At 39.4% G+C, this 23980-nt stretch overlaps 1 protein-coding gene across 2 annotated transcripts in view; it reads left to right on the forward strand.

Annotated features, from left to right (window-relative positions):
• The window catches only part of pcxb (pyruvate carboxylase b), a 273773-nt gene that overhangs the window by 16356 nt on the left and 233437 nt on the right, over positions 1 to 23980 (forward strand). For both annotated transcript variants that reach the window (XM_077229559.1, XM_077229560.1), the window contains one exon: positions 15921 to 16039. In XM_077229559.1, coding sequence (XP_077085674.1) covers positions 15921 to 16039 — 119 coding nt within the window. The remainder of the gene's footprint in view (positions 1 to 15920; positions 16040 to 23980) is intronic.

Below are 23980 nucleotides of genomic sequence, written 5' to 3' on the forward strand. Positions count from 1 at the left end.
TGTGATTATTTATGGACAATGTACAAGTCTGATGGCACATTGTAAATCTGGCATTTTGGCACCTTAGTAAATATTCAATTGAATTTAAATTAATTAAAATAATTGAATTATGGTCTGAGACTTTTGGGCCTAAATTGAAAATGTAACAAACTATATGAGAAAACAATGGGGAAGAAAATAAAGGGAGAGGGAAACCCTCCTGGTGCATGCTGGGAAAGTGTAGAGATTAATCTGTGTTGATCTGCTTGCTCTGTCGAAACTGAGTACAAGCTTACACACACACACACACACACACACACACACACACACACACACACACACACACACACACACACACACACACACACACACACACACACACACACACGTCTGGTTCGCTATCTTTGTGGGGAATCTCCATAAACGTTATGGTTTTTATACTGTACAAACTGTATATTCTATCCCCTTACCTAACACTTCCCATAAACCTACCCATCAAAGAAAACTTTCTGCATTTTTACATTTTCAAAAAAAATAAAAAAATAATAATAATTCTCTATGATTTATAACACACACAGACACACACACACACACACACACACACACACACACACACACACACACACACACACACACACACACACACACACACACACACACACACACACACACACACACACACACACACACACACACACACTTTTTTAGATATCTCCTCTGACCTTAGAGTTAGTAACAGAATGATTACGGATTTGGAGAGATAGACTCGCCACCCAGTGATTACAAGGTGTGTACGTGAGCACCAATTCCCATCTGTTGATAAACCACATGCTGTCAGTTTTGATAAGTCACTTGCCCCCTGTAGGAGTCAAATTTGTATGTTTTTGAAATGATATTAGTGATGCTGGCAGTAGCTGAGAAAAGGTGAAGAGAGAGAGGGAAAGAGCGACATCCAGGCAAGAGAGAGAGAGAGCAAGAGATGACAGATAAAGATGGAGAGAGAGGATAAATCAATATTGGGCAGGTGCAGCAGACAGGATGGGTTTATTGTTCTATTTTTTGGCTTGATGAAACTTGGCAAGGTGTTGCTTGTTCTCAGTCCCTATCATTTTATTGTACAATTTGTAATGTAGGTACATTTACAACAGGTGGCAGTATTTCATTCACACTGATTTCAGGCCTTTTTCAGGCCACCCCCAAGTGTTCGTCTAGATTGTTTTGAAAACTGAAAATTTGTCCACCTTAAATGACCCAGTAATTACTTTTTGTACATGTATTCTTCAAAGTAAGCAATATCTCATTTATACAGCGAGCTAACAACACAAGCTAATTAAGATTTCCCTGTTTTCATTCATTATCTTCACAAGGTTATAGGCCTGTGTTAGCCTCTGATTGTTTCAAAGTAGAAATCCAGTTTTTGTCACTACTGTTCTCAGATTACAGTATAAGTATTCTGTGCGTGTATTTTAGCATCTTTGGAGGTATACCAACACTTGGTTGTGCAAGTTTAATAGCCTGCTGTGCTCCTACAGATGTTACAAAGGTGTTTAAGGGCTTTATTGAATGGTCACACGATTGCTGATGTGAAAGCAGTTACATTTGATAGTGGCATCACTGGATAGAAAAAAGAGAAAATAAATAAATCTAGGAGACATGTGAGACTGTGGAAGCAGAGGTGAGAGACAATTGAAAAAAAAAAAATACTAAATAGGTTTTGTTGCTGGTTCATACGAACCATAGGCACATATGACAGCTTTGGAATGTGACTGATGGATATTTGTGAGCTCAGTTTCTTCCCTCTTTCAGGGGCCAGTCTTGTTCTAACAATGTCCATGTTTCGGATTTTGGTTGTGCATGACAGACTATTACCATGCAGTTCTTTGTTTTGTACATCTTTGCCTTTTCGGTTTTCCTGTGTTCTTGTTTATGTAATAGTGACCAATCAAGCAACGTTTAGATCCTAAAACCTAAAGACTTTAGCTTTCATCCTCACACCCTGTGAAATACAGAGAGACATAATTGTCCAATTGCAGTGTTTTGTGTTATTGATTTCAATCATTAAAAAGATAGATCATCCAAAAATGAATAATCTATTATCGTTTAGTCACCCTCATGTTGTTTCAGCCCTGCATGACAGACTTTCTTCTGTAGAAAGATATTTTGAAGAATGATCAAACCATACTGGACCCCATTGACTTTTATTGTATTGAAAACAGACATTTTTCATAATGCCTTCTCTGAGAATTTTAAGTAAGAGCAGCCAAAGTCTAGTTTAGACCATAGTTATTGTATTCTTAAAAAGTCTAAATATTGGGTGATAAATAAGTCTGCTGATAGTTCTGTGCCAGTTTTTATACACCTGTGCAGAGAGGTTTGTTGGTTCCACATCGCTTTAATGATTTCAGGAATTCCTGTTTCTGGATGGAATAATCCACTAAGACAAGGTTGAACTCGTGACCCTGGATTTAGGTAGCGGCCCCATTATTTCAAAATCTCTATTGTTGGCAGTCGTCTTAGTAGTTTTTTTTAACTCACAAAACCCCTAAAATCCCACAACTAATGCTCTTGCCTTGCCAGTAGAATTGATCTGTAGAGCTCTGGTAAAGCTCTCTAGCTACATTACAGTCTCTGTTTGGATTGTAGCCCAACCATCAGCTTTCTTTATTCTTATGGCCTTCATGACATGAAATATAGGCCATTTATGATAATGTTGTACTAATTTGATAATAAATTATACCCGCCCTCTTGGTCGGTGTCCATTGCAGAGAGTTCTGGTTGAGTATGTGTCTGTGGAAAAAGCTTTACTTTACATTCACTTTCTTATCTGTTACTGAGCCAGTAACAGCTGATGGAATTCAGGAGGGTCGGATCCTAATAGGAGTAGCACGACATGCTGATGTCCTCCTCTGTCTACGCCGTTCCCTCGGCTCTTTCTCTCCTGTGTAATCATTAGCCTTCACCTGAGTAGCCTCGCAAGCTCTAGGACCTTGACAACTTGGTCGGTGTCCTGGGGGTCTTGCAGGCTAAAGACATGCTGTTTTTGACATGACCGAGAATGGAAGTCTGACACCTTTTCTGTCGGCTGGCAAAAGGAAAGACATGTATTAGACCTAAATAATCCCTCCATTGTTACTAACAAGACTGAGATGTAGGGATCGACTAGCCAGAGGAAGCACTGGATCTTTTCCCAAAGGACTAGCTGACAAATCCATATATTTTATTTATTTCTATATTTTATACACTGCCGTTCAAATGTTTGGAGTCAGTTCATTTTTTAAATGTTTTTCAGAGAAGTGTCTTATGCTCAGCAAAGCTGCATTTATTTGATCAAAAAATGAGTAAAAAAAAATATTGTGAAATATTATTACAATTAAAATAACTGTACAATTTCTTCTGGTCCTTCAGAACGAAGATTTGGTGCTCAAGAAACTTTTATTATTATTATTATTATTATTATTATTATTATTATTATCAATGTTGAAAACAGCTGTGCTTGTTAATATTTTTGTGGAAACCTGGATTATTTGATAAATAAAAAGCATAAGATCAGCATTTATTTGAAATAAAAGTATTTTGTAATATATGCTTGTACTGTCACATTTGATACATTTTAGCATGCCTGTTGAGTAAAAGCATTCATTTATTTTGAAAAACTCTTACTGACCCCAAATATTTGAAGGGTAGTATATAAATATTTACACCTTGCTAGAACTAAGTTCGGACCCCTTTTGCCTTCAGAACTGCATTAATTATTCATGGCATAGATTCAACAAGGTGCTGGAAACATTACTCAGAAATTTTGGTCCATATTGACTTGTATGTGTATAGCATCACGCAGTTGCATTCATGATGCAAATCTTCAGTTCCACCACATCCCAAATGTGCTCTATATTGGATTGAGATCTGGTTACTGTGGAGGCCATTTGAGTTTAGTCAACTCATTGCCATGTTCAAGAAACCAGTTTGAGATTATTTGTGATTTGTGACATGGCATGTTATCCTGCTGGAAGTAGCCATCAGAAGATGGGTACACTGTGCTCATAAAGGGATGGACATGGTCAGCAACAATACTCGGGTAGGCTGCGGCGTTTAAGCAATGCTCAATTGGTACTAAGGGGCCCAAAGTAAAATATCTGCCTGAAGCGTTGATACTATGCAGGACGGATCCATGCTGCTTTCATGTTGTTTACTTTAAATTCTGACCCTATACCATCTGAATGTTGCAGCAGAAATCGAGACTCATCAGACCAGGCAACATCTTTCCAATCTTCTATTGTCCAGTTTTGGTGAGCCGTGTGAATTGTAGTCTCAGTTTCCCAAACTTAGCTGACAGGATGGCAGCTGGTGTGGTCTTTCGCTGCTGTAGCCCTTCTGCTTCAAGGTTCGACATGCATTCAGAGATGCTCTTCTGCATACCTTGGTTGTAACGAGTGGTTATGCATAAATGCATTGAGTTGCTGCCATGTGATTGGCTGATTAGATATTTGCGTTAATTGCGTGTATTTATATATTTTTTTAAACATTAATAAAAAAACAATACAATAAATAGAAAATAACTCCCACCTAATTAGGCCGTACCATTTAACCACAATTGCAGGTTCTGACATTTGCAAAAAAAACAACATAAGACTGTTGTCTTAGTACTGAAAATTAAGTATAATCATTACAGATTTGAACTCTGCATGGTCCCCATAATGTCTTTGTAAGACTCTATCTTTTGGTAATGAAAGCTTTATCCTTTTAACTGCTTCTGTGTCTTAATTATGTTGCTGTCCGTGGTTCTGAAATGCATCATTTAAAACACTGTGTACATTTGTCTTGTGAGCTTTTGAGCAAGCAACAGTGCATAGTTAATTCTTAAGCATTCTGAGGGGACAGTTTACTTTGTTACATAACTTTAACAAATTGCAGCAACAACAATTTAAAAAGAACATGTGGACATTAATCTTAAAACTGTTCATTTTATAACGTGTAACTAAATTAAATGGGGCTAGACTGAAAAAGAGAGTGAGGATATAGTAAAAAAGAAATGCATCTTCTGGACAGGATGAAAGACGTGAATGAATAAAGGAGTAAACATTGGTTGGGGTGGAAACAGCAGTGAGGAGACAGTCAGTACTGTACTGTGAAGGACGTTCCCTTGGTTGCAAAATAAACATACATTTTGTGGCATCACACGCACACAGGCCTGAGGCTCCCACTGTGGAGTTGTGCTCTGCTGTTGATGGCCAGAACTGTTGAATTGATTTATTACTTCTGGCTGCTGTTGTTGACATGGCTGAAATCTAAATGGCTACAGCCGACTGGCAATGTAAGCACTTTAAAGGGCACCACAAGTCATTTGTCCTTGCTCTCACACAGCTTTATTTTATTTTCAATAAAATTTCCATCTGAAAGTCTTGTGGTCTGTGGTCAAAAAGATTGAATTCTGAGATTAAGCCAGTGGTGTGAGAATCTCTTTGTGTTTGAAAGAAAAGGCCCATTGTCCCTCCCTTCCCTTTGCTTCCTTCACTCCGTAGATTCACACCTCTCTCTGCCTTCATCCAACCGCCCCTTGCTAAATAAAACGCTAAGTGCACTTAACCTTTCATAAACAGCAGAAACCGAGGGATAAACAACAGAATAGCCGGCAGCTTGCTGTCATCAGCAGTTTGGATTGCTCAGTGTCTGTGCTGTTGGTTGATATCTCTCGCTCTTTTTTTTGGTCTTTCTTTCAGGGGTTTGTGTGCAACGCATTTGATTTCAAACATAAAGTAGCGCATTTTAAAGGAACGGGGAGTACAAAAACTCTGTTGACAAATGCAGTTAACACACCACATGTGGTATACTGTGTAATTTAGACTTCGAATGAAGATTTGTTACAACACATGAGCTATTTGCATACATTTGGCTTGAACATCCAGTTTAAAGCCCTGCTTATCTGATGCGTATGTGTCTGAATTAGAGTCAGGGTGATCGCCGATTTTGTAAATGTGATCAAACACATGTCCTCCCTTTCTTTCGCTCTTGATATCACTGTCTCTCTCCCGCTTGCAGATTTCCAAATAGTTATTTGATGACAATGAATTTTGCAGCTTAAAGCTATTAACATGAGGTGATTGACTATAGCAAGCAAAATTCATGAATAAATCTTCAAGGAAGGATTACAGATAAAACCAGCTCATCAAATAACACAGAAGCCTGAGATAACCCGATTCTATCATTCTCTTCTCACATCTCACCTCTCTACTCCCTACAGAGAAATACAAACCATTCTTCAGCATACTGCAGTCTTTCTCGTTCTCTGCTTGCTCTTCCCTAAGGCTGTGTGGAGTGTTGCAAAGTGGGTGTTGCGCAAATGACTGCCAGATCTCACTAAAACAGACGGGCCGCTGGTGTTATAAATGCCGGTCTTTTGTAGGGACCCTGTCCTAAAGGCTCGGAGCGAGCAGTTGACCTGCACTCAAACAAACACATGTAGGATAGGCTGTTAAGAGAGAAAATTTCATCTCCATTCCCAGTTAATCAATTTCCATTCCGTTAAACGATTTGTGTGTCTTATTTACTTAAGCATACATACTGTAAATATAAACCCACATGAATCTAGGACAGACTTATTACACACTCATGTATGCTACATAGGCCTGCATGGCGTAGATAACTGGAGTTCTTCTTATGTAAAGTTTCCTAGACACTAGGATAAAGAACTGCTTTTTTGCTCTAATTTTAATTTTAAAGTTTGAGTCGGTCCGTGAACATTCGAGAGCAAGTTGACGAAGCAACTGTAGTTCGACGCATGTATGAATTTTGCTGAACTAACACAATACAAAAAGTCGTCAGTTGACACAACATTGAAAAGTTACCGTTGTAAAGGTAAAAACATTAAAGGTACCACAGTAAAAACGTGTAATATTGAGTTAATACAGTTAAAAGCACAAACCAACACATTCTCACCCGTGAAATGTATCTAATTTTTTTTGTGAATTTATATCTCAGTGGTTTCACAACCAGAAGCTGAGCAATGTTGTGGCATCACTGATTCTTACTGTGAGCGACGACACGCTGACCATTCTAAGGTGGCCCACACTGACGTGCGAGTGGTCGATTGCATAGACATCATATAGATAGACGCCCTATCGACTGCTACTGCCTATTGGCGCGGACGAGCCGTGGGGCCGCCATCTTAAACCGGTCACCCGCTCCGCTCAGTGTAATCTGTTTGGCAGGTGCAATGAGCTGCCAGCGCATTTAATTAATCATATCTTACTGAATACCGAACTGATTTTCATGCGGGTTTTTTTGCTGCAAAGGTCATACACGTAGCTACGATACAGGACACATTGAATATTTTATTCACAAAATGCAACCAATAGTATGGTAATGTTAAATGTTAAATATTACTTGTGAAAAGTAATCCCCGAGTGATGGTCCGCCGATTTGAGCAGGAATATGCTGCACAGTGCTCTGGCATCTACTGCTGCTATGCAACGCAAATAGGAGTATGACCGGTTTAAGATGGCGGCCGCATTTCTTGCGCCACAGCGGCCAATAGGGCGTCTAGCTCTATGTGATGTATATGGTCGATTGTGGGATCTACATATACATATCTATGGTGTTTATTGCACTTCTGAGAGAGCAGTGTAGTGCGATTCACGAATCACCGACTCTTATGAGCAAAAGCTTTTTAGTGAATCACAACATACAGTTTAGTACGACCAGTGTAATCTGATTATGAACAAATGACTCTAATGAGCTAGTTCTCTTAAGTGAATCAAAGACATGCAGCGTGACCAGTGTAGTCTAACTTCCTACCGACTTACTATTATGAGCAGTTGTTATGTTTAGTGAATCAAAATCCCTTATGAATCAGTCAGAGAGGTTATTGAATTGATGTAATTTACTTACAGAATCACAAGTTTCTTATAACTGTTAATGTGTCTTGGTGCACTTGAGGCTTTTGTGAGACTTGTGCAGTTACTGACTGGTTGTTTGTGTGTTGTTAATTGTAGTGGTATAAAATTCAGTTTAATTCGATAGAAATCTGAATGATTGGAAACAGACTAATGCGGGTCAGAAATGCAATAAGAATTATATTTCATTCCGCAAACAGTTCTAAAAGAAAAGTATTGGAATAAAAGATAATTAACTTGAATAATGGACTTATTCTAATGGAGTTGTAATGAAACAGAAGTAGCGACAGATTTTTTCTTTCATATTGTGATGAACATCTGCATATAATGCATTACTGAAATGTTGGTTCTATTTTTGATTGTTGATTAGATTTTGAGATGTGGCTATTGCATTAAAAAAACGAGAAAGATCTGATAGCGATCTTACGGGCGTGGTTTTAAGCGGACTAAATGATCGGTGATATCTGACATATGTTGAGATTTTTACATAAGATTTTTTAATGAAGAATGCTGTATGAAATTGTTCACAATGAGACCAATAACATGCATTTAGAAAATAGATTAATTTCATGCTGACTTTACCGGAATTCCTTACAATTACTATTGCAACTAGAAACACATATACTTCTAAACATACACTAACCAACAAATAAACTGGCTTTTTCACAGCTCACTGCATTTGTACTCTCATCTTCTGTGTGTATCTATACATTTTCATGATTGAAGGTGTGAACACTAAACACACTTAGCAACAAATACACTTATATTCTCTAAGCTCTTAAGCTCTTATAACACCTGATGTGAGCTGCATGCACAAAGTTCTCCGAAAAATGCGTGCACAAACTTTATCGCTCTTTTTTTCTTCTTCCCCCAAGCCATCTAATTGAGCTGTTCATGCAGGAGCTCATATTTAATGCATTTCACAGAGAGACGAGGAGAGACTGGCAGAAATATTCTTCTGTAGAATGTCCTGCTGGTGTTAACAAGCTTCAGGACTGCACTTATCTGCTGGCTCTTATTTCATATTCTGACTGAGAACATCAATCTTAATTCCATAAGACTGCCAGCAGGGGAATTTTTGAGGGATTTTGTCTGTAGTGTGTGTGGAAGGGGTGGTGTTATGCATTTTGTTTGTTTGTTTTTCAGTTTAGCTCGGATGCCTTGGATTATATTCGCTGAAGCTTTGGGGTCTTACTGCGTATTATGGGACATTTGCCATGATGTTTATTGTTTTGTCTGTGGGCCAGTTTGATGGATTCAGCAGAACTTCAGACTCAATTTTTTTTACAAAGCAAATTCATTGGGAGGGGAAAACAAAGGATGTACATTGGAACACAAAGTTGAAAAGACATTCATACAGAGAAAGGCGATGTTTACACTTGGCATTAAAATGTGACCTATATCTTAAGGTTGTCATATGCGCTTTAAAAAGCATTCATAAAGATCAAGATACGTGTCAAGAAGGTTAAGAAAACAACTGGCTCCAATATCAGCAAATAATAAGGCATTTCAAGACAATGAAATTAAATGTTCAACCTCGTTATTGCTAGGATTTATTTTAAAAAGAAACCCCAGATTTTCTCAAGAAGACTTGCTATGCACCAGCTCCATTATACTAAATTTTAAATTTAAATTGTGCATGGGCAAAACAGATAATATCAGTTAGCTGGATATAGAAGCTGCTTGCTGGGAGTAAACGTGCTGTGTTCTGATTGGGTGATGATCAAATCGGCTTGATTGGATCATAAGTTTCGATGTTATTGGAAGTTGTAAACATGAAGATGTGAAAGATAAAGGTGTAGAGCAAAGAATTGTGTTTAGCTTTAGATTTTTACCTGTCATTACAGTTCAGAGATAAAGAAGGGGAGAGAAAGTGTTTTTCCTCTGATGTGATGGGGTGGATGAAAGGTAAAAAATAAGGAAAGAAGAAAAAATGATGAGTCATATCAATGAGAATGAGATTTTTTTTATGTTAATTGCTTGTGTTGCCATGACATCTGTTCACATGCTTTAAAATTCCTAAAGAGTTGTGAAGTACAGCAAGGATTTACCTCTTCACTCATTTACTCATGCAGACTCATTCACTTACTCACTCTCAACTTAATCCCAGACGCATTCACTTGCACACTGAATCACAACATTTATTCTACTAAATAGCATAGAATAGTGCATAAGTATGCAAATTGGTATGCACCACTCGCTCACTGACTTGCTATTCACTCGCTTATTCACACACACGCTCATTCAATCTTCCACTGACTCACTCGCTCACGGATTCACTCACTCGCTCAGTGACAATATCAATCTCATGCTTAGTGACTTACTCATTTAGGGATTTATTCACAGACTCAATCGCTCACTCACATGCAGACTCACTCGCACACTGACTCATTCGCACACTGATTCACTCACTGACTCATTCATTTCCATTATTTTGCTTACTCACAGACTCATTCATTAATCATGGATTCGCTCTCTCTCTGATTAATTCATTAACTGATTCACTCACTAAGTTGTTTGCTCACTCACGCACTCTCAGATTCATTCACTCGCATACTGACTCACTCACTAACTAACTCAATTGCTCACTTGGTCACTTAAGCCCCTTTCACACAGAGATTCTGGAAAATACACAGATAAAGTGACTCGGGATTTGACAAGGGTTCATTTGATTTTGGTTCATTCACACTGCCAGTGATTTTCCGCAATCAGAGAGTGCGTTCACACACAACCGGTAAAAATCCCGTAAAGACACGTGACATCGATGTGACATGTAATGTCTCAGCAGCGTCTATAGTTTGCTTATGAGCTGCGATTTCTCTCTGGAGAAACCACGCTTGTGCATTTTTTTCTTTGATTCTATCATAAACTAGCACATTACGTACCGTTTCACTAGCCTGCTTTCACTTCACTTCAGCGTAATCATTACGACACGGCATTGATTGCGGCTTTTGTTCACACAGCGCGCATTCTGGGACTGATCCCGGCAATGTTACTAGGTCCCCAACCCGGCATCGATCCCGGCATCAATCCCGGGTCGTGTTTGCGTTCACACAGAAGGCGTTCGGGCAATTTCCTGGCAATTTCCCGGGATCAACGCGCTATGTGAAAGGGGCTTTATTCACTCACAGACTAATTCAGTCACGGGCTGACTCACTCACTAATTCACTCACTGACTCATTTGTTCACTCACTCACTTATTCACTCACAGACTCACTTACTCACTCCCTCATTCACTCACTCACGCTCACTCCCTCACTCACACACTCAATCACTCACTCACTCACTCACTCACAGACTCACTCACTCACTCACTCACTCACTCACTCACAGACTCACTCACTCACTCACTCACTCACTCACTCACTCACTCACTCACTCTCTCACTTACTCATTCATTCACTCACTCACTTGCTCACAGACTCATTCACCTATCCTGTGACTCACTCACTCACAGACTGACTCATTCACTCAATTCACTTTTGTAGCGAGCTTGTTTTGTTTTTGACTGAATCATAATCAGTGTCTTCCAACCATATTTATTTCCTTCCTCTTTGGTCTAATGCCGAATTAATTGAAGGAGGGGATGACCCCAGTGGTTTTCCCAATATTGTGCTTTTGCTCAATGAGACCGCAGTATGCTTGATATAGTGCATGAAAGGCCATGTTTGTGTAAATGCTTCTCTAACATATTCTGAACAGACAATCTGCCATCTGCATTATTGTCTGAAAAATCTATAAACAGTAAAGCGGATCCTCATAATAACAAGTTTTATTTGAACTTGTCTTGTTTATTATACTTTCGTACATTCAGTTAAATAGTTTCATTAGTTAATTAGTTCATAACATACAGTGTTCTCTAGATGTCACTAAAGCAGCGAGTTGAGTCTGCGCACATCTGGAGTTCTGACATACTGCCGGTTATGATCGAACAATCATGTGTGCTAATAACCATAGTGATACTTCTCCTTTTATACTCATGTATTCACATCTGCTGGTGTCTATCCTTATCTTTGGACCCGTTCACTGTCTTTCTCATCTGTGTATTCTGGGTCATATCTGTAGGTGCATTGTCGCCATAGCAGCGGCTTGAGAGCCGATTATAATCATGCATGTCACCACAAACACGTCTGATCAAAAAGACACTGATTACGTCTCTCTCTCTCTCCACCCCCCTTACTCTTAACTTCACCATCTATCCTTTCTTCCAGCCTCTCCTTATGGTACTCTTGTTAAAACCTGCCTATTTGACGCTGCATCATAAAGGAACGTTTATTGAATTCAGCTGAAAACAAATACTGTGCAGAAATGTCTAATTGCAGGGTAAAAGTAAGTGGCTTTAGTGAAAGGATTAGAAAGTGACAGGTTGGTCTATTGACAGGTCAAGGAGGTCTGTAGTATCTGCAGAAAGCTATCAGTATGTCTTCCCATTCATCACCGTGACCTGACGGTATATTATAGGGTATATAATGGAAATGCCACGGTGTGGTGCAGGCAGAAGGAGAAGAGGGGTCCGAAGTTCTAAGGTAAAGCGTTTACTACAATAATATAACTAAAACAGGTACAGACGGGCAGAAGGTTCACACACACTAAATACAACGTAGAACTGACCAAGACTGACTGAACGGAAGGGAATTAAATACAAACACAGATGAACATTGATTAACAGAACAGGTGAAACTGATGATGATGATGACGACGATAATTAACTAAATACAGGTGATGCAGATGAACTAAATGACAGTAACCATGGAAACAGATGAGTGGCGGGAAAACAGAACAAAGGAAGACATGTGACTGGTGACAACAAGACTCAGACAGAAACACAACTGTGACAGGAAACTGAAATTGATACTTTTATTCAGCAAGGATCCATTAAATTGATCAAAATGACAGTAAAAACATTAAAATGTTACAGATTCCTATTCCAAATAAATGCTGTTCTTCTGAACTTTCTATTCATCAAAGAATCCTGAAAAAATATTTTCATTTCACAGTTACCAAAAAAAATTAATGAGCACAACAGTTTTCAAGATTTAAAATAAGAAATGTTTCTTGAGCACCAAATCGGCATATTATAATGATATCTGGAGGAATAATTATTTGCACACACACAAAAAAACAACAACTACTTTATATGTGTTTTTAGGGGGGGCTATTTTTAGGCCACTGTTATGATTGGCTAACGCATTGCAAAGTAAACAGTATCAACACTCACTCGTACATGTTTTGAAAACATTATCCATTAGGGGTGCAAAAATACATCGTTATATCGTGATATAAAAATGTGACGATGTATCGGTGATTTAAACGGTGATTCGCGATACAGAGTTACAGTAGTTTTATCCACAACTCAGCTTACTGTATTTAAAAAAAGTATAATTCAGCCAAAAAATTTTATTCTGTCAGTGTGTATTCACCCTCATGTCATCTCAAACCTATACGATTTTCGCTCATCTTCCAAACAAAAATTAAGGTATTTTTTATGAAACCTGAGAGATTTCTGTCCCTCCATTTAAAGTCCATTCCCCTAAAACTTAAAAGATCCAAAAAAGGTCATAAAGCCAAAGTCCAAAATCCAACTCCAAGTCTTCTGAAGAGACACGATGGCTTTATATGAATATAACTTTATATTATAAAACTTTGCAGCACTTTGACCATTTATTATAACTAGTGTGTTAAACTGTTAAAACCCCAAGAAACTCATGTACATGCTATTAATCTGGCTTTTATGATTCTCTAGCTATGTCATGTTATTTATTTATTTATTCAATTTATTTATTTATTTATTGTTGGGTTATCTGAGTTTGGATTGATTTTATAGGGTTATTTAACCCTGATGTATGACTCAACTATGTCCATTTATATGATGTCATTTAATGTGTAAAATAGTATACATAATTTGATTCATTGTATAAATATACGTTACGCATTTTAAACATGTCAGTTATAGTATGTCAGTTATAGTTTTTAATGAATATTTCCATCATGCTACATAAAAACCCTTGAAAGTTCAGTTATTTTGTTTTATATATAAAAAAATATAAAAAATCAATTAATTTCACATTAGCGTGTGTCAGAAGTCCAGCATCATTGAGTTGTTTTACATGTTCTCATAAGTTTCCATTTTGCCATATTGACAGTAGGCACATGTGTATCCACGTGAATCAGATCAATTCCTGCCTTCTGGTGTTATCAATTTGTACCTACAGTTACAGTTTCTGAAGAGACATTCAGGCTTGATAAATATCTGTGGGTGCAATTTAATATATAAGCATTAACATCAGCATGTATTTAGTGCATGTATGAAGGAAGGCTCCATATTACACATTCAACACCATCTAAAACTAAAATGCTATTTTCTTATTTTCTTTGTGAATTGATGAGAAAAGCCTTAAGGTTTTACCTCACATTACATAATTAATTTGTTCATTAATGTTTTATTAATTCATTGATTTATTCATGATTTGCTCATTAATTCATATGTTTGTCATTGATTCATTCATTTTTTCTCTCTCTCTCTCTCTCTCTCTCTCTCTCTCTCTCTCTCTCTCTCTCTCTCTCTCTCTCTCTCTCTCTCTCTCTCTCTCCTGTTATCAGTAGTGGTTTAGCTGACATCAGTTTGAACCCTGTTCTCATGGTCATGTTAGTCTGTTAAGATTAAAAAGCATCAAATCCTGCAGGCACGATTGACATGGGGTGTTTAGGGATGTGAGAAGGAGGGATGAATGGAAAAGGGCGGGAGTTGAGTAAATTATTTTTTGTCAAATCAGCATCACAGTAGTCTCATTGTGTAAGGCATCTAAAAGTATGGATATATGTAGATGTAGTAAATACTGTAATATGTCAGAGTAAGTTTACCAAGCTATGTTTGAAATTATATTTGTGTTTATATACTTGTGTTTGTGTTGTTGTGTGGGTGAGCGTCTGCTTTTTGGCAAGCTCCTTGCAATGTGGGATTAGTAGGCAACGCTAAATTGTGGGGAGAAATTGGATCAGATTACAGTGAATTTTGGCACCGGATTATCTTCAATCCCTTAAGTGTATCCAAGAAGCCTGAATGAGTTTTTTTGGAAGACATTGAGAGAGAGAGAGAGAAGACACTGAAAATGAGAAGAGAGTTGCAAACTTTAGAAGAAGCAGGTTCTGCATCTTGGATCTCCTGTTTTTGTCCTACATGTTAAATGTGAGACAGTTTTCATCTCACCTAGTATATATATATATATATATCTATATTGCATATCACATCTTCTGCTCCATGGGTTGTGTTTTGGGCTGTGGTCCTGCTGATTTCATGGCTTTTACCAGACGCCTCTTTGCTTCCTTCTACTGGCACCACGCTGTTCAGCAGAATTAACCAATTGCCTCAGGGGTTTTTTCTACAAGCTTGAGAGATTTAAAAGAGGAAAGTTGGGGCTTTTTAAACTAAATCTCTGCTCATCATGTTGGGTTCAAACTGTCATTCCTCTGGGAGCTCAAGCAGAAGCCCCTGGGGATACAGGCACATGTAAATAAAGTTATCAAACTTACTCATCTTCTCAAAATTTCCATACCAAAATCTCTGAAAATGCTACCACTATTTCTAGTTTCTAACAGAAAGCATCTTTTGATTATTGCATGCTGTGGAGCTGATGTTTTGGGTCTTTGTGCAGTGTCTTAACTTAGCAACCAATTTTACTGGATGCCTTCCAAAGCACAATGCAGCTTGTAGAGCAGGGATGGGCAACTATGGTCCAGGAAGGCAACTGTCCTGCAGAGATTAACTCTATCTCCATTTAAACACCTAAACAAATCTGTAAGTCTTGTGAATTACAGCCAGGTGTGTTTGATAATAGGTATGGAACTAAACTCTTCAGGACATCCTGAAGTTGCCCATCCCTGAACTAGATGTTTTCAGGGACTCAACTAGAATCCACCTAATGTTTAAGAGCACACAAGAGAGGTCCAAAGCTGTTTTAAAGAGATTTAAGGTGGTCCCTAAACAACATGTGCTCACATGCTAAATGTATTATAGCATGAACTAACACAACAACTCTGCAACATTTTTCATAGGTGGGCTATGAGAATGCAGGCACAGTGGAGTTCCTGGTGGACAAACATGGAAAGCACTACTTCATCGAGGTTAACTCCCGCCTACAAGTGGAACATACGGTTACCGAGGAGATCACCGAGTGAGTGAAAAACTATACAACTTCATTTACAAGATGCACTTGAAATAGACTCACAGAGATGTGGGGGGCTCTTATTTTAAGATTTATAGCTTGTTTGAGCTAGTTTCCAAAACGTTAACTTGGCATATGTTGAAAGTTAAATAGCAAATCAAAACATTTCATAGATTTGTGTTTGCATGTAAATACTCAATTCATTTCTCTGATTCTGTATGTCTGGAGGATATTACATTTGCCATTATATTCTGTCCAGATGTTTTCTTATTAAAGCAACTTCTAAGAAAGCACAAACATCATGTACCCTGCAAGTACTTAAACAGTCAAACATTGAAGTGCAAATATACAAATGCTACAGTAATTGCATTCACACACTGTGGTAGCACTCATAGCTCACTATACAAACTAGATAAAACCAGCTTCTGATAGCTAAATTTACATGGTTTCATGGTGGTCCAAGCTTCTAATTTATTGATCAACTGAACTGCCAGCTGGTTGACCTGCTTTCAACCTGGTAGCACAGTGGTTTTCAACCAGTGGAACTCAGCCAATTTCAAGGGGCCTCACGATTTAAAAATAAAATAAAAAATTAAGCAAATAAGCACAAAAAACAACAACAATAGAAATATATTATATATATAATATAATATATATATATATATATATATATATATATATATATATATATATATATATTTCTTATTTGTATTTATTATTGGAGAAGTATATATTGGAGTATAATAGGAGTAGTATATTAATATAAGTAAAAAAAATAAAATAGGGCTGGGAGCTTTCAAATATTGTTGTGGACAATGGGAAGCCTTGAAGTCAAAAAGTCAATATTTGATAATTTGGGTCAAACTGATTTGAATGGGTAGGTTACTTTGGACCAGCAATAAATCAGCTACCATGTCCCAGAAGCCATTTGGACCAGCTTAAGATGGTATGACCTGTTTTTTTCACTGGCAAGTCAAATAAACAAATCTAGTAGTACTTGTACTACTGTATATAGTAGAACTTGTGAAAACAGTCTGAAAGTAAATGATAAGTTGACTGCAGTGATTGGTTATTTGCCTTGACACGTTTGTGTGAGTGTGTTGGCAATCTGTCAACATATAGGGTCTATAAAAAAAAATTTTTTGTCTGCTGCCCCACCTTGAGAAGTTGGTCAAGGGGAGAAAGGGATGATGGGAAGATCGAATGAGAGAGAACATGTGTTAGGGACAGCATGTGTATGAGAGAGAGGAAGGAAAAGGAGAGAGGCGTTATAAATAGCTCTCACCTCCCTTGATAACCTATGAGCTGCTCCATAATGACATAGAGATGAGCCTGATCTCATCCCCACACACACACACACACACACACACACACACACACACACACACACACACACACACACACACACACACACACACACACACACACACACACACACACACACACACACACACACACGCTGACAAGCATGCAGACATTAACGCCCTGATGAGTCAAATGATTGATAGCGCTCCTTTCATTCTTCCTCTACACACAGACACACACACAAACACATCTTTGTGTTTTCCAGCACAAGTTCCTCGCCACAGAAATGGAGACTCATACATTAAAGATATCAGAGTTGTCAAGCTGACAGTGCTGCTCTGAATTGGCTCTCATTGCATGTGCTGCCATCTTAGATTTGCATAGGATTTGTTGAAATATATTATGAGAATTAGTCTGTCATATGGATATCATACTGCCTCTTTTAAATGGGAAAATATACATGGTTTGCAATGCAGTCATATTTGTATGTGTATATTTTGCCTCTCAAAACGTGTGTGTCTTTTTCTACTCTCATCTATTTTACAGTACATACTATCCATATATTTTCTAGTTATGATGTTATTTATTTTGTATGTACATTCGTCTTCAGAGTTCCTGTTTTTATCTTCCTTAAAATTAGCTATAAAATGATTGTGGATAGTATAGACCAATCTTTTGGTCTTAGAAGAATTTTTATTCATAGTGTCTGAAAACATGATATCAATATTTCATTTAGTAAATATCACACTTATCATCAATACCAATATATAGAAACTTCTAATTTGAATTTGTACTCAATTATCTGACTTTTGATCACAGACTTTGATGCCTTGGCAAAACTCAGCACAAGTTTGAGACACACTTACGTTCACAAACTGAGTAAGATAATACTGGGTTTTTTTTCTCAGGATCAAGCTGCTGAGAAGCAGGAGATTTAAGTGGAAATCTCTATTTGCTCTACATTTAATCTCATTAATCAGTCTAGGGGAAACCATTGAAATGTCTTGTTCGTGATTAAGCATGATTAAACACATTTCCACTTAAAGGGATAGTTCACCCAAAAATGAAAATTCTGTCATCATTTACTCACCCTCAAGTTGTTTCAAACCTCTAATAATGTCTTTCTTTTGTTGAACACAAAATAAGATATTTTAAAGAATATGGATAGCCAAACAGTTGGTGGGCCCCATTGACTTCTATAGTTTTTTATATCCACACTGTGGAAGTCAATGGGGCTCAGCAACTGATGGCTACCCGTATTCTTCAAAATATAGTCTTTTGTTTTCAGCAGAAGAAATAAATGTATACAGGTTTGAAACAACTTGAGGGTGAGTAAATGATGACAGAATTTTCATTTTTGGGTGAACTATCCATTTACTTTTTAATTAATGTTGAAAATCAGTAATGAAAATGGTCCTGTCCAGACACATATATGTTTAATTAAAATCAGAACAACAAACACTCCCAATATGTATACATGATTGAAATGATTGATTACTATTTCCTAAAATTATAGTACTGAGAATTGTCATGAAAACAAACTTGTTCCTAATAGGCTTCATATTGTATTTTAATTATAATGATTTTGGAGTGAAATTTGACCAAGATTTTTGTGCTTATGTTGTGGATGTATACAGAATGTTGTTTGTCCAGGTGGATGTGTGCATGTTTGCTCAATGTAGTCCACCACATATTGAGTAATGACCGTGCAACAAAGTCTCTAAATTGACACAGTAGATCTTTATTTTGGGTTGCGCTGTTAGAGATAGAGGGAGAGAGGACACAGAAACAAGGATAAACTGCAAACGAGGCTGAGAACTATAGAAAAATAAGGTTGTTGAAAGGCTAAAGTCTGAAGTGAGCTAGGATTTTGGTGATCCAGCACCAGAAAACGTCTCGTTTACGTATGTAACCCGCGTTCCCTGTGTAGGAAACGTAAAACGTTCCGTCGTGACAACGAATGGGGTTTCGCTTAGAAAGCTTATCAACTTCGAGTATTACAAAATGCCATGGGTCTGCGGAATTTGCATAGCGTATCTCCGCTCCACCTCGTGGGTATAAAAGGAGGACGTGGGCAACATTCAGATTCGTTTCTTCGCTGAGGACCCAAGACTGATGTCAGGCGATCCCTGCGGTACAGCTGAAGTGGCAGGAAGATGGAACGTCTCCGTTCCCTTATCAGGGAACGAGGGTTACATATGTAACCGAGACGTTCCCTTTCGTAGTCACTAAGAGTTCGGTCGTGACGACGAATGGGGTTCCAGTCTAATCACACCACCTTCACTGCTGTCTTCCAGTGCCCTGCGTAACTCTGAGCTCCCTGTCGTGAGGCTGGCACGGACGAAGGACTCCTACTTAACACAGGAATACCAAGGTACACTGGGAAGCATATCTCAGTGGAAATATGCAAATAATTCCAACCCGAAGGGATAAAGGATACACATATGAGACGTGAGGGGGTGCTTATGGAAAAACACTGGGGTGTCCAGCCCGTAGGGTGGAATATTTCAACCCCAGGGGAGGCAAGGTGGCTTGCCAATGGAAAGACACACGCTCAGAGAGGCTTACAGTGGAACCATGCACACGGAGGCACCTAGCCAACGCACAGGCATAGACACTGGCGTCGACGTCAGAAGTGCTGGAGGAACTCAGGGCTTTCGGGAAGCTCATCTGAAGAAAATATCGCACGTATCCAGTCCGTGGAGTGGAATGGCGAGCAAGCGAAGACACCTGAGCGGGTCCTAATACCGGCTGGTTGAAGCAAGTACATGAGAGGACACTGGCTCCAATCAGAGATAGTTGAATCTGGCGAATGAGTTGGGTGTCACCCAGCCTGCAGCTCTGCAGATGTCTGTTAGTGAGGCGCCATGCACTAGAGCCACAGAGGAAGAGGAAGCCACACTCCTCTCAGGAACCTGACGATCAGGTCGTGCTTTCCTACAGACTTACCTTCGACTGCGTAGTGATGTGCGGCGATAGCGGCAACATATACTTTCAGGGTGGAGAGAGACAGCCTTCGCTCCAACCCGTCTTGCAGGAAGGAAAGGACGACACTGGTCGGGCATTTCCTGGAGTCTTCTTGTGAGAAGAGCACCAGTAGATGAAGAGGTTCTACTTCAACACATAGGCATGTCACATGAATGATGCACTAGCGGAAGTGACGGTAGCCACCACCGCTGGCGGTAGGGTACTCAAACCTGCCTGTTCCCGTCCAGGAGCCACACGTGGAGGTTGCAAGATCGGGGCGAGGGTGCCATAGGGTGCCCCGTCCCTGAGAAAAGGAGGTCCTTCCTCAGAGGAATTGGCAAGGCAGGTGCTGTCGTGAGGGGTATGTTCGGAGAATCAGATCCGGTGGGCCAATGAGGCACAACCAATATGACCTGCTCCTCGTCCTCCCTGATCTTGCTCAGGGTCTGTGCAAGACGGCTCACTGGGGAAAACGCATACTTGCGGAGGCCCCGTGGCCAGCTGTGCTCCAGTGTATCCGTGCCGAGCGTGCCCTCGGACAGGGAGTAATACAGGCGCAATGGGACAAGTCGTGGGAGGCAAACAGGTCTACCTGAGGGTCCCCGAACTGATCCCAAATCAGCTCAACCCGAGCGGCGATGCTGTGGATGCCATATGCCCCAGGAGCCTCTGAAATAACTTCAGTGGAACCGCACTCTTGGCCTCGATTTGTCTCAGGCAAGTCAGCAGTTGCTGCGCAGAAAAGGCGACCGAGTCGATACCGAGAAAAGAGATCCTCTGCATGAGGCAAAGTTTGCTCTTTTCTCAGTTGACCCAAAGGCCCAGGCGAGCTAGGTACTGGAGCACTAGGTCCCTGTGTTCACAAACCTGGTCTCGAGAGTGAGCGGTCGAGGCAGCACCGGGCAGTCGGGTGCAGAATAGAACAGAACTCTAGTCCGATGCTCACGGCGGCCCGGGAAAGCATGGCCTTCATCTCTGGATCAGATTCATCAAGTGCCGTATGAACACCAGAGGGTGGCAGCACTGCCGAATCCTCACTTCCTGATGAATCTTGCCCGCCCTGTGATGCTGCGATAGATATCGCATCTTCCTCTGGAGTGCCAATGGATACTCGCGGGGAATCCGAAGATGGGCCCGCGGGCGTCCCCTGATCACTCACGGGTAGCAGCACTGAAGAGGAGGGTGTGGCTCGAGGAATAATCGTCGGGGCTTTGTTCCACACCGTCCCCCTTAGATCACCCTGGCCGCCAGCCGAAGTACCGCCTCTCGTGTAGGGAATAGAACGGGGTGCAGATGAAGGGACTCTCACTCTTGCGAGATCTCTGAGTCTTGATGGTAATGACTAGGAGTTTAATGATTCATTCGTTTTCTCGATGCATCGATTACAAATCCTGACGATGCATATGCATCGATCTTGAAACAAGCATTTTGAATCGTGAATAGTTTATTTTGGTCAATATTCGATTTAAAATGCTTAGAACCGAATAATTTGCGATTCTATAGCGATTCAGTGCTTTAAAATATATAAACATTAAATGACTATATGCGTGAATTAATGGAGGCCTTGTGCGGCGTCATTTCGCGTCCTCACAGCTCTCCTTCAGATACTCGCTGCACTCTTTACCATCTTTCACTGGATTTCACTCGCGCTCGGTCCCATATAGCTCTCATCTACAGATTTTTGAGCAGTCCATGTTTGAGCTCTCCTCAGGACAGCCACTGATGTTCACATGAGCAGATGACAGCACTCTATCGAGAAAGCAAGTCTTGAGTCAAACCGCTCACTGCTATGAAACAACGCGTTCGTTGCCTGGGAACGTCGCCGTTAATTTCTTTAAGATAAGATACTGAAGTTTTACGGAAATGGGTCATACCCGTCCTGAGCAGTTGAAGTAAAACCCCACTTATTCAAGGGTGCGGATTTATTACATGGAAAGAGAAAATGCATAATAGGTGTCTAAAATGCACACGCTTCTGATTAATCATGAATGATGAATGAAATGTAACTTAATGTCGTTAAACTGAATGTATGAAGGGCGTGGTTTATCCATCAATCAGATGCGCATTAAAGTTGCATTCGTAATCGTTACTATAGCACAAGTAGACACCCGGCGCGTTTTCTTTCAGAATCATAAGGAAAATGTTCAGTATAAAGAGAACAAAGAGTATTCCATGAGGAATACTTACTATTCCATGAGGAAAAGTTAGTTAAGGGTTAGTTGGGAAAGTTCATGATATTTTTAGTCTCACAATGAAAGGATTTTTAGTCTCACAATGAAAGGATGTTTAATATACCAGGAACACTTTAAGGTTGTGTATCCATTAACACTATCCTACAAAATAGTTAGCATGATGAACTAACAATACTTTTAAAGCCTTTTTGAATCTTAGCTTACATTTCTACAAATGCTAATTTATAGGCTTTGGAAATATTTTTTATAATAATAGATTCATTAAAAATCTATTTCACGCCCTGACTAAGACCCATTGGGGGAAGCATTTAAATAATTCTATGAATGCATATAAAAAAATGAAGAATCAAATTAATCGAATCGCATCGAATTTTAATGTGAATCCCATTGAATCGAATCTTTCTGAATTTGCAAAAATCGTTCTTGAATCGAATCGAAAACCTATGAATCATGAATCGAATCGATTCGCTGCCTACCCAAAGATTCACAGCCCTAGTAATGACGCGATGGTCATGTTCCCACAGAGAGAACATGAGTCATCCACAAGCGCTGCTCTAGAGTGATCAATGCCCAAACACACAGAACAGCGTTTGTGCCCATCAGTCAGAAATAAGTCTACCGCAACCAGAAGTGCACAGGCAAGGCATTTTTAAAAAGACGTGCCGCATGCAAACTCTTTTTGTGAGAGGAAAACTCCGCGGATGTTGAAGCGACCAGGGAGAAACACACTCACTGGCAGATCACTGCACAGATCAGCAGGCAGTTCGAACTTGCTGGAAATCGCCGCCACACCAACACCGGAGAGTCGCTCGTCTCGTAGAGTCTCGTAAAGTCAGAAATGGCTGTGGAGTGAAGAGATACTCATGGCTCCGAAGCGAAAACATATCTGCATGTTGCCCACATCCTCCTTTTATACCCATGAGGTGGGGTGGAGATACGCTATTCCAATTGCGCATACCCATGGCATTTCTTTGCCATTGGCTCGTTTTTGCTTTCTAAGCATCACGTCGGAACTCGTGGTGACTACGAAAGGGAACATACTTCACCTTTCTTTCTGACAATAATACCCTTATCAATCTCTGTGAATCAGTTCACAACTTTTTCCTTCCCTTTCCTACGGTGTCCGAGAAGTGCAAAACAAATCACAATTCTGAAAACAAAATAACAAATCCAAAAACAGAACAACAAATTGTAAAGGCAATGGAAAGACTAAAAATAAATTAACAAGTTAGAAAACACAACAACAATTCCGAAAACATAATAACAAATCAAAAAACACAACAACAAATCTGAAAACAAAATAGCAAGTCAGATTCGCATGTGCATGTGTAAATTTTAGAGCTGTCTTAATTAACCGGCTAATTTAGTGCGCTTATTATGAAAAAAAAACAAAAAACTTTTCATATTAAAATCTTCCTACCACTATCTGGTTTGGTCAGACAAATTAAAAAAATAACCCAATCTGGTCAAGTGGGAGAGTCGCTTT

This window comes from Siphateles boraxobius, unplaced genomic scaffold (genome assembly GCF_051911475.1).
Source record: "Siphateles boraxobius isolate OS27281-9 unplaced genomic scaffold, OSU_SipBor_1 130, whole genome shotgun sequence".
In the NCBI taxonomy this organism is placed as follows: domain Eukaryota; kingdom Metazoa; phylum Chordata; class Actinopteri; order Cypriniformes; family Leuciscidae; genus Siphateles; species Siphateles boraxobius.